The sequence below is a fragment of the Podarcis erhardii genome (assembly GCF_964252035.2).
Source record: "Podarcis erhardii genome assembly, chromosome: 2".
Taxonomy (NCBI): domain Eukaryota; kingdom Metazoa; phylum Chordata; class Lepidosauria; order Squamata; family Lacertidae; genus Podarcis; species Podarcis erhardii.
In genome coordinates this window covers 61,769,957-61,782,797 of record NC_138498.1, presented here as the reverse complement: position 1 = coordinate 61,782,797, position 12,841 = coordinate 61,769,957, and the positions used below count along the sequence as shown (strand labels likewise).

Below are 12,841 nucleotides of genomic sequence, written 5' to 3'. Positions count from 1 at the left end.
GGCAGCTTCAGCATCTCCATTTAAAATAGACTTCTTTCATGTGGATTCAGTTATGAAGAAGGAGTCTTTCTGCTTCATCCAGCTGTCTTGTAACTGGCATTGGGGAAAAGGATGTGTATGCCTTTTCCAAAATTTTGATATTGCAAATCTGTAAATAAACAACCCCCCTGAGCTGTTTTGAATCATAAGGCTGTGTGTGAATCTCACATAGCTGTCAACGTTTCCCTTTTTTTAAGGGAAATTCCCTTATTCTGAATAGGATTCCTTGCAACAAAAGGGGAAAAGTTGACAGCTATGGTATCTCATTGTATGCCTTTCATTCCCCTCTACAACCTTCCTAATTTTGGATTAGTCGGAATCCGGGGCCCAGTGCAAACCTAGCAGGAGTTTACCCGGAAATCGAACCAGCTAGAAACACAAAGCCCTCCAATAATTCTATGTATAGTAGGTAATATTAACCAATTTATTGTTAGATATTGATATCATGTGAGCTGCTGTCCTGATAGAGTACATGATGAAATCAAGTGTGTGAATCAGCATGCTGGTGCTTTGACACTACAGCAACTGGTGGGTGGGATAAGGCAGGGCAAGACGACACAGTACCCAAAGAAGAAATTAATCTGCAATGCATATCTGTAATATTTTACATGGTTCAGTTTGCCACAGGATTAAGGTTTAGAAGAAAACTATTATGAGTACACTGACCTCTGTGCTATGCAGCCTCTTTAGTATGCTTATATTGCTGCAGTTTAAGGACACTGCCATCTTCAAGGACTTGTGGGATTTTCACATACATAACTGTACGATTAAGTGTGTTCTCCTTCTTGGTCTGTGTACAGTATATGAAATTCCCCCTTGGGCTTCACAAGAGTATTGCAGTGCAGGCAAGACTATTAACAAGTGTTGTTTATATTTCAAGTGGGATCTCTAGATCTTGGCTAATACCTCTTTTACATATGTAGAAAGGAAACATTTTTTTGGCAGTTCAACAATTATTTCATAGACTGGGAATGTCTAATAGTCTAGATCTTTTTATATGGTTTCCACTAACTGAAGCGTTTATACAACAATGCAGATGATGAAAACATGCAGTATTGTAAAAGCTGACAATACAGTGTTACAGATGGAAAGCTTTCTTCTTGTTGTTTTTAAAAAGGAGTAGTACTTCTATCATTTTCTCACTGCCTGTTGATTGCAGTGGCTTCAGATCTTCCCTGCTGAATAAGCAAGACCACCAACCACAGACATATATCTCTTTCCCACTGGCACCCCATCACAAGGCCCATTCCAGCTTCCTTCTCTCCTTCCCTCCTATTCTCCTCTCTGTCCCTCCCCAAGGCTTGATGCAAGACAAGAGGGCCATTCCACCTTCCCCTATCCCTCTATCTGTCTGTCCCCCTCTCCCTTCCCCATACAGCAATGCAAGACAGGGGGCCATTTCAACCTTATTTGTTTAGAAATGTTCTTAAATTTAAATTCTGCCATTCTTCCATCATGGATCTGAAAGTGACATACACATGTGGTTCCCAGGCAATCAAATACTCACCAAACCCAGACCTACTTAGCTTCAGCAGGGTGGTGGCCTCATGTGCCTTTGGGCCACACCTTAGTTTTGGTTTCCTCCTCCCTTCACCTCTCAGTCATTCCTATTATCCTCTTCCTAACAGGACTGCTTTGGTTCCACACACCCTTTCCTTTCCTCCCCGTCTCCCATCCACTGACCCATTTCTCCCATTCTTGCCTGTTTTTGCCACCCATCCCTGGTCTAAACCTCCAGGGATGCTATGCAAGGCAGTGGTGTCATAGAATCATAGAAGAGTTGGAAGGCACCCAAGGGCCATCTCATCCAACCCCCTGCAATGCAGGAATCGCAGGTAAAGCATCCATGACACATGGCCATCTAACCTCTGCTTAAAAACTTTCAAGGAAGGAGAGCCCACCACCTCTTATGGGAGTTTGTTCCACTGCTGAACAGCTCTTACTGTCAGAATTTTTTTCTGAATGTTTAGCTGGAATCTCCTTTTTTATAACTTGAAGCCATTGGTTCAAGTCCTACCCTCCAGAACAGGAGAAAACAACCATGTTCCCTCTTCCATGTGACACCTATTTGAAGATATTTGAAGATGGCTATCATATCTCCTCTTTTCCAGACTAAACATACCCAGCTCCTTCAAGCACTCCTCGTAAGGCTTAGTTTCCAGACCCTTGATCATCTTGGTTGCCCTCCTCTGCACACGTTCCAGCTTATTAACATCCTTCTTAAATTGTGGTGCCCAGAATTAGACACAGTATTCCAGGTGTGGTCTGCAGAATAGAGTGGTGGTATTACTTCCCTTGGCCTGGACACTAGACTTCTGTTCAGCTTCTTTTCCCCTGGCATTTCTCCACCACTGCCATCAATCCCTCAGGAGTCAATAAAGAGGACGCATGTGAAGGTGCTTGAGGGGCATTCAAAAGAGGCAGATGTGGGCCACAGTATCATAGGAGGCTGATGGCACATGCAGCTGAATGAAATTGGAGGGCTGCATCTGGGCTGCAGATTCCTCACCCCAGCACATGATGCTATTGCATTGTGAAAGCCAAAGAGGCCTCTCAACCTGGTCACTGCCTCAGTGGAAGACTGCTTGGGATCCCCATGTAAACTGGCTTAAGATTTCTGAAAGGTGGATAATTGGGACCCAAGTTACATGTATGTATTTTTTTCCCCCTTCACAGGTCCACCTGGAAGGCGAGGAAAGGCTGGACGACGAGGAGATCCAGGTAAGTCCCTGTGTCTTGTGCAAAAATATTAGTAAGCTGTCGACATGAACTAGGAGAGGAAAGTTTGAAATGGTTGTTTGAAAAGTAGTGTTCTCCTTCTCAGGCATAATAGGCCACCAACTGTGAAATGTTTACTGTTTTCTTAGTTATAGGAGCAGCCTATTGAATTACTGACTACCAAATAAAACTTACATGTTCAGCCATTTCTTTCTGTTGTAAGGGCTAATGCTGGGTTCAGATATGGCTTGTCCTCTGCGGGCCATTTTTGACCTACCTGTCAATCACCTGACTTCACATGATGTCAGGCGATTCAAACTTCAAAGAAAAATCAAGAGCACACTTGTAAGTGTGGTTCTGATTCTTCCCTTCTTTTACAGCCCCAACTTTAATTTAAGCCAGGGCTGCAAAGAAAGGTTTTGTTTTGTTTTTTTGGTTGTGTTATGTTTTGTTTTTGCAGCCATGGGTTGAATTCAAGCAAAGATTCCTTCTGAAAGCATGGTTTGCATTTAGTGTTTTCAGCAGGGATCGACTCTGATTGGGAGCTCCCAAGTGGAATCCATCCCAGTAGAGCTTGCATTTGGCACCAAATTTAAAAGATGCAAGCCATGCTTGCCAAGGAACAATCAGGACCATGCTTTAAGGCTCCAGATTGTTCCTTTGCAGCTGAAGCTTTCCCTGCCAAACACCAATGACTGGGAGAAACAGCTTTGCAGGCATAATTTGGCCGTGGGGTCAGAGGTTCCCCATCCCTTCTATAAATAGTCGTAACATCTTTAATGCAAAGGGGGATGAGGAGATATACAAGTCACATGGGTATAAGCCAGGGGTCAGCAAACTTTTTAAGCAGAGGGCTGGTCTACTGTCCCTCAGACCTTGTGGGGGGCCAGACTATTCTTTTTTTGGGGGGGTGAACGAATTCCTATGCCCCACAAATAACCCAGAGATGCATTTTAAATAAAAACACACATTTTACTCATGTAAAAACAATAACCCAGAGATGCATTTTAAATAAAAGGACACATTCTACTCATGTATAAACATGCTAATTCCCGGACTGTCCATGGGCTTGATTTAGAAGGCGACTGGGCCGGATCCAGCCCCTGGGCCTTAGTTTGCCTACCCATGGTATAAGCAGCTCCCATACATGCCCTAGTTTGGGGAGCTAAAGGCTCATTAATAATCTGACACTGAAAATCTTTATAGAGAATGTTGCATAAAGGGCCTGTCCTGCTATTTAATTTTTTGTACTTAAAGATGACAAGGAGTAAAGCACACTTGTATCTATACCAAACTGATTGCCCCAATTGAGGCTGGTCCTGTAGAGGTATTTAGACCATAGTCCCATCATAGTTAATGGGAACCTTTTCAGTTACTACAGATTGAAGATGTGGACAGGTATACTTGCAGGGTTTTAGAGTGACCATCTGCCCTTTTGAAACTTGCCTATCTTGGTTTGTGAAATCTAGGAGGGAGAGATCGACTGCTGGGGATGGAGTGGGGTGTGTCCAGGGAATTGTGAATGCCTTGAGATGGAAGAGAGTGTTGCCCAGAATCACTGGTATAGCAATTTATGAAGTCACCCTCCCTGAGCACACTGAGGTTTTTGGATAACTTCCCAACCTCTCTGCTTCAACCCTTGGCACTTTGATCCCATATTGTCTCCCATGCTATTTAATATCTATATGAAACTACTGGAAGGAGGCATCTGGGGATTTGTAGCACCAATGTGCAGATGACACTCAGCACTTAAGGCAGTAGTGGACTGGCCAAATAACTGAGGCTGAATCTCAATAAGAACAAGATGCTGTAGATAGGTGGTTCCTATGTCCAAGAATTAGGGAGACAGCCTGTTCTTGATTGGTTATTGTCATGGAGGATAGAATGGAATTTAATAATCCAAGAACTACTGTCTACTGCATTGTGTTTTACTGACTTTTATTATAAAAAATATGGTCAGTAAAAAACAATATTTGTTGTTAGTTACCCATGGTTCCTAAAGGAGAAACAGTGGGATTAATTAATTAATTAATTAATTAATTATGTGAAGAATTCTGCTACTGAGCTGCCTAGGTTCATACATTTGTGGGACTTACTGCAAACAGAGCTCATGTTCCACCACTGAGGTATTTTTCCTCAACCTATGAATTTTACTTTGAAACATTACATTTTGGAATTGGCCACTATGTGTGTCTTGTGTACGATTACATTTTCATTCTCAAAAGAAACAGTGTAATAGTGATGATGATGAACAATAACAGTTTAGAACAAGAGAGAAGAATAAAGTACACAACCAAGGCTGCATGCCTGATCAGCCTGATCCATGGATGTAAAGAAGAATAAATATATTGTTATAGATCTTAGTAAGAAACTCCTGCTCTTCTGTATTGGGAACCTTTCTCGGAGCAAGAGCCTAGCTAGTAATAGCTTCAGATTTAAACCTCATTTTTTTTATTTGTTCTTACAGATAATACAAATAGCACTAAGGCAATAGTTCTGTCAGTGCAAGCTTTCCAGCTTGCCAAACAGACTAATCCCTTTTCTCCTCCACTCACATGCTGTTCTGGGGGGTTCTCTGGGTGGGTGAGCCAAATTTGTGGGGGTCACTTAGGGGAGAGAAAAGACAACACTCCATTGCACTAGTGAGATCCATTGCACTAGTGAGATCCCTTGCACTGGCTTCTGCTAGTGTGATTCTTTAGTTGAATCTCACCCCATTGTCGGGAAAAAAGATCTGATTTATTTGCATTGCATAATTGAATTTCATGCTTATATCCAACTTAGAGATGAGTGTACTAATTAAGGACAGACCTTAATTACATTGATTATTTAGTGTGTGATGTAATCTATCCCTTTGCATCAGTTCTGATCAGTCACTTTCCACAGCTTTTGTTTCTTTCTGCTCCAGCGCTTTTCCAGAATTCTGCCTTGGGGACCAAAGATTAGACTGGAAGTGTGCGGAAGGGCAGAGCATTAAACATAAACTTCACATATTTTGATTTAATGCTTTAACCACATAATTATTGTTCATCTGCAGCAGTAAAAGGCTGCCTTTGGGTCATATTACAAACACCGCCAGCAGAAGAGGAATTATAAAGAATTAATATGACTCAACCATGTCTATTTAGATTTTTCTGTAATTGGGGAGGAAAACTAAGAAGTGATTTTAGTTGTTCTTGGCAAGGAATCCCGTGCACTGTATCGTTTTTTAAGCAGATGGTTATATTGATATATTCTTCCGTAATAGAGGGAAAGCATATATAAAAATAGGGAGGCACAGGGGCAAACACAACGCAAAACTGAAATACAGCATGCTGGATAGACAAGGGCTCTGTAATGTTGTGCCAGAGAATGCTTGCCGTTATCTGTAATACAGCCTAACCAAAGAGCAGAAAGCTCTTGGTGTATTGGTTTTGGCTTAGCTGCCGAATGTTTGTTATCACAGATAGCTTGGATATATATTTGTATATTTGTTTCGGAGCCTTACCACACAGAAACCAGGTCCTTGCTTCTTTGCCACAGCTGATAAATGGGAGTAGAAATTTATTTGCTCTGTATGATAGCATCCCTCCCTTGAGGCTTGTATGTGGTTACAACTTTACAGCTTCATAAGTTCATGTCTGGCTCAATCGCTAGCAGAATCCGGGAGTGGTCTGTTCTTGTACCTCCCCCAACATAAAAGTTACCTCACCCCCAGCCTTTTCCGCCCCTCCCTGCGCCTCAAGCTACTGCGCATGATGGGAGAGGGCAGGGGTGTGCTTCCCTCCTCTCTGGCTTGCTCAGGTGTGGCGTTAAGGCTCTTTCTAGCATCCTCTGGTCCTTGCACCTCTTCTCCACTGGAGGTGGGGCTTTCCTCCTCGCCAGAAGAGGAACTGCTTCGCAAGATTTTTGGAGGCTACCTGTAACACAACTCCCCCTCTATCTCTCACCTCTGAGCCGATGGCAGTTCCCTGACATATGTTAACATTTTAGTTATTTTTGTTTGCAAAATATCTTTAAATCTCAAAATCTCTTGAATCAATTGTACTGTTAGCGCCAATCACTGATGGATCTTTTTTCTCTCTCCAGAATTTCTGTAATGACATACACATACAAAATTCAGACACTAGGAGTTTCTTCAGGCCCAGCCCAATGTATTTCTTCCTCTGTTTGTATTTTCATTGTGTCGTTGACCTTCATTTCTAAACAGGAAAAGTTCATTGATTCTGAAGGTCTTTCCCCTGCAGTGTGTATATAGCAAGAAACTCAAATATATTGAGTCACTTGATTCTACATGATCCGTTTTATGTATTTCTGGTAGTAATTTGGTTGCTTCATTTAATTGTTTCCACATGTCTGTCTCATGAGAGCAGTCACTGTGCACTTCGTGGTATTGGCTAGTAAACTGCAGTGTTCACTTTGCTAATAGGCTTTATGGGGTAGCCTCTTTTGAAAGAGGCTGCTCTTTAAAATCAATTGGTTTTACAATTGGACTATGACTTCAAGATGCTTAAAAGTGACCACTTGGAAAAACCTGGTCTTCTCCAGCCTTCTATGATGTGCCTCTGCATGAAAGTAGTTTCCTTGCTTGCCTTGCAACAGTTCACTAACGCTCTCAGCAGTTCTCTAATGCACTGTCTATACTTGCTTTCAAACTATCCTGCAAAACACTGGGTTTCTTTGCAACCTTGTTGAGGGCTTCTCAATTAGAAGATTAGTAACATTTATTTATTTATTACATTTTTGCCCCCTCTTTTCCCCAGGAGTTCCCTCCCCCCTCTCCAGTTTACACTCACAGCAAAACTTCGTAGGCTGAGACACCATGACTGGCCCAAAATTACACAGGGTGCTTCATAGCATACCCTCTGACATTTCTCCAGTGAAAATAGGAACATCCTATCATACTCTCCAACATTTTCCCAATGAAATTAGGGACATCCTAATGATCCTAAGGACATTCTGGGATCAAAGCAGAAATCAGGACGGCTTCTCTGAATCAAGGTTGTCCCTGGAAAATAGCGACACCTGGAGGGTCTGCTATAGCTGAGTTGGGATTTGTATCTTAGTCCAGATGTGGAAGCCTCTGAGAACCTTAAAATCCACTCCTGATTGTTCCTTGGCAAGCTAAGGATGCTAGGGGTGCTGATCAGCTAATTGGCACTAACCACAAGTCCCAGTGGGGTGGGATGCAATACAGAATTTCGCAGCAGTCGCTCCATAGCACATCCAGCCCTACCAGTGCTTGCTGAGCTGTGTCATTGGTGATGACAGTAATGGGCAGGGCTGCATTGTGAAATTCCCAGTGGGAAAACTCTGTAGTGTATTTGAACTCTCTGGGATGTGCTGATATATGTGCAAGTGCAAATATTCATTGGCAACTTGAATTCAAGCCGGCAGTGCAATTGATGATTCTCTGCAGGCATGACTCAAGCTGCACCTACAAAGGAAAAATGTCCCTTTATCTCACAGCTTGGATTCAAGTCAGCAATGAAAATAATCTTTGTAGGCACAGCTTGATATTGCCAGTATCTTAGATCCAACAAAAAGGAACTCTGGTATTGAAGAAGATGGAGATTTCGCCAGATAGTATTTATATTAATACTCTGCATGAATTAAATATAAATGTACCATACAGGAATTCGAGAAAATAAACAGCATTTATTTAAAATGGTTTTAATAGTTGCTCAAATGTACAGCAAACCCCCCGCTCCCCAGCCATTCAGAAAGGTTAATTATTTCCAGCACTGCTGTTGTTTTAACAACTTTCCACAAAATATTCCCAGGACAAAACTATCTAACAAGTCTCAGCAGATGTTCGTCTTGTCCCAAAGTACATTTATGATTACCAAAGTATATAAAGAAGAATGCAAGCAAGTGAAAATCATGAATAAAACTTGGAATTTAATAAATAATGACAATAATAACGTAACATAGTGCTCGTCAGGTTTTTTTTGTTTTAGCTTTGTCACATGGTGGCCATAAATTTTACAAATCTCTCAGAATAGCTTGCGCTGGTGGCAGTCGTTGTTACAGGGAGGAAAAAACGAAGGTCACAGTTGTGCTTTAACTCCTGGGACCATTAGAAAGGATGTATTTATATATACAGGACTCTCTTTGGAATGAAGCTCCCATTCATAGTATTTACATGATCATAGAAAATTAAGGAAACGCTCTCCTTGCTCTGAGTGTCTCAGTATCTTAAGATTACTGCACACTGGGTGAGTTGGAAGTAGGTGATCTTCCTGAAAGGCGGGTCACAAGCACGATCCCGTGTATACTTTTTCATACATTTTATTTGTATTCAGCACATGTTAAAGACTTTTTGGGTGTATCCATTGAAATAGCTACATGTCAATTAAAAAAAAAGTACAAGTATGTAAATTAAGGAGCTAATTTACTTAGGTACTTAAAGCATTATTAATCCTGCTCTTTAAACTTAATAATAATAATAATAATAAGACAAGTAGTGGATACAGTTTTAGGAAATAAGTGCAATGAGTGAGTCAGTTCTGACTGGAGATGATCATGCCCATAGGGTTTGGTATATGTCAGGCATTCCCCACAATGTCTGCAGGCACTAAGAAATTTCACTTTGGTAGATGCACACTTTTTACGCCTGAAAGGCAGGAACAGGAACTGTGAATGTTTGTTTGCTTGTTAGTTATTTTAAATAGATTTGTATTTAAATGACATCAAGCCAAATAAGTGTGAGCTCCATAACAAGTCTGCATAGCCACATGTTTTCCTCATTGCAACTCTTCAGTCCCTATCCTTGTTTCTCTTGATTGTTTATCTGAGCCGTACTTCCAGCGTACACAAAGCCAAGCTTTCTTAAATGCTAGCAGGACTGTGTTCCAAGGCTTCAAACTCTTTGGAAAGAATTCTCTCATCTCATCACTTATGCTCTCTCGCAAGTTCCATCATGTTATATGTTCAACAGATACAAAGTCATATTTCATTTTCTAAAATTGGGAATGGAAAATTCCAGTTCCGGTCCTGTCATCTAGCCATCCTCTGAAGAACAAATATGGTTCAGTAGCTAGGAGCCAGGACACAAAAAAATTATGACTGAACTATTTAGTATTGGTTTACTGAATAAGTCAGTTTTTACAGAATAGTATTTGTTTACTGTTTTAACTGCTGCTTGCTTGCATTTTTGGATGAGGTCATTTAAATTGTTGTTCAGTTGTGATTTCAATCCACCATCTTTGTAATTTTGAGAATTTTTAATTCATTAAATGGGGTGTACATTTTTAATTAATTAAGCAGGGTGTACATTGATAAATAGATTTGTACCAAGAAGTCTAAAGGGCATTGTTTTCTCAGGCAGCAGTCTTTCAGCTACATGCAAACAGCATGAAGAAGAATCTCATAAAGTGTTTGTGGCATGATCAGGGCCAGTTCATATGTTCTAAAATCCTCCACATGGAGAGATGCAGCCACATAGAGGAGGTAACATATTAACTGGTGTGGCCACATTGTATCTGTTATCACTTGTCCATGCTAATGAGGTGGGTCAATTGGTTACATAGTTGGGCAAGTCGCTGTCTTTTAGCTTTATTCCTCCTCTGTGAAACAGGAATAATACTGACTTATGTTTCCTTCTTTCTTAGTAAGTGATAAGTGGTGGAAGTCTATACATGACTAATCAGAAGCATGTCTCATCAAATTTAACGAAGATAGAATTGCAGCCAAAGATGGCCAATTTTTGAAGTGCTATAACCATGGTACTAAGTTAGCACTAGCAATTCTAGATGGGCATTTGGCTTGATCCAGTAGCCTCTTCTTACATTCTTAGGTACTTTGTTTCACAATATATTGCTGTCATGTTCTTATTTTGCCCTGTAAAGCATTCCTGTTTCTTTGCCAGTTTATCTCATGGTACATTATGTAGAAATTTTACTTGTCACCTAATTCATACATCACTTAGGCAGTATAGGTCATAAAATATATCCTGGAGAGCATATAAATTTCTCTTAAGAGGAATAAATGAAGACTTGTGATTTTCTGACCAATAACTTGTAATTAAGCCAAACCACAAAGTCTTTGTACTGGTCAACTTGAGAAGTAAAACCAATTCACCCTTCCATTAAGTTTCATACCTCAGGACATGTTAGGGTTCCGACATGGAGCCTCCTGGTCTGCACACGGATGCCTGGTTTTGTAAGTACGTGAAAACTTGGATGGAAAGGGACAGTCTTGACTTCCTAGGCTCCATGCCCCAAGTAGTCTATTGGTTTTTCCAGGTCAGGATTTGATTATAAATAGTTCCAAGTAAAGCCTAGATCTTTGCCTAGATGACATCAAGATTCTGGCCTTGTCTATATGAAACTCTACTTTCCCTTTAGAATACCCACAGCTAGAGTCCAGATTGTCTTCTGGTCTGCCACATCCCAACACCCACACACCCACCAGCACATCAATGTCATCCAGCTCCCTTGTTCTTATGCCTGCTTGCCTTTCAACTTGCTGCTTCCCATCATCTTTGTTCCAGTAAACTGCTTGGCTCAACTGTATTCCCTGGTCTGTGACTGATCCTGCTTTGAGATTTACCCTATTATGCAATGTTTGGCTTAGGCAGCTCTTCCTCTGCCTTTCAATAAGGTCTGATCTATTGCAGTCTCTGCTTCCTGGATCCATACTTTCCACACACTGTGTGTTTGCCTTTCGCCCAGCTCTGACAGTACGTAAGATCACATCATGGTTACCATTTAACACACTTTCAGAGTGTACTCAAAACCCTTCAGGTCTGCATTAATTCACCCAGCATTAGCACCATCACCCAATTACTTTCAGACTTCAGTACTGTGCATAGAAAGGAAGGAATATTTCAAACTTTTTTTTACCAGTCATTCAATTAAAAGATGCTATGCAATAATTTATATTTGTTGAGCCATCCGCTGTTATTGATACTGTTATTACTGTAGAAAACAGCTCTCTCAAAGCATTATACAGTGGACACTCGGGTTGCGAACATGATCTGTGCAGGAGGCACATTCACAGCCCGCAGTGTCCGCAACCCGCAGTGCTGTGTCTACACATGCATAGGTTGCGATTCGGTGCTTCTGCACATGCTCAAAGAGTGATTTAGTGTTTTTGTGCGAGCGCCAAAACCTGGAAGTAACCCATTCTGGTACTTCCGGGTTTCGGCACGTCCGTAACCCAAAAACGCACAACCTGAAGCGTCTGTAAGCCAATGTGTGACTGTAACAGCCTCCCACCCAAGTAGCATCATGTGAAGGAGAACAGGGACAAGCATGCTAAGATACATCTTCAGCCCTGTCATCCATCACTACTTGTGAAGCAGGGAGCTTCATGTACTTATGGAGACTCACTACATGATTTAGAATGCTGGAATATCAGTTTTCTAGATTGTTCAGGAATCGGCATGAATATGGGGATTCTGATGTGCCCCTTCCAACTTGTGGAGGCTACCGGGGTAGCACCAGCAGCGGGTAGAGTCTCCCTCCCACATAGTCATCTTCACATGGGAGATGATAATGCTGGATAAGGTTAATTAACCTTAACCTAATAAGGTTAATTACTTTGTCATTTAACTTTCCAGATTGCACTCACTGTTTAATGTAATGTTAAAATGTGATATGCCTCCCAGCGCTCCAGGTTTCTCATTAGTTACTGTTGGGGTTGGCAATTCAATTTGGCCAAAGATTTTGAACATGAGTGGCATTTGATTGCAGTGGTGCTGATTAGAAAATAGCTAGGCTCTGTTACCAACATCACAAATAGTTTATTTCTATCCTACTCTTCTGCATTTGTACTTGGAATAATTTACAACTAATACATAAGTGGCAAGAATGGGCCTTTTCTGCAGTGGCTCCCCATTTGTATAATGCTTCATTATATACCTTTAGGCACGAGGCAAAAACATTCGTTTTTAACCAGGCCTTTGGTTGATTTGATTGACATTCTAGGCCCTTTTAAAATGTGTTGGGGGGAGTTATAGGGTTGTTGTTGTTCTTATTTTGATTATGTATTTTGTGGTTTTATATTCTGATTTTATTCTGTGAACGTGAAATACCATTAGAGGGCATTCAACACTGATATAATATGAGGACAGTATTGTAGACATGTCATGGTAAAAGCT

The 12,841-nt window shown here is 41.1% G+C and overlaps 1 protein-coding gene across 1 annotated transcript in view; it reads left to right on the top strand.

Annotated features, from left to right (window-relative positions):
* Positions 1–12,841, top strand: part of COL23A1 (collagen type XXIII alpha 1 chain) — a 310,455-nt gene that overhangs the window by 200,765 nt on the left and 96,849 nt on the right. Inside the window, exon 3 of the mRNA XM_081851422.1 lies at positions 2,716–2,768. Within this exon, the coding sequence (XP_081707548.1) occupies positions 2,716–2,768 (53 nt within the window). The remainder of the gene's footprint in view (positions 1–2,715; positions 2,769–12,841) is intronic.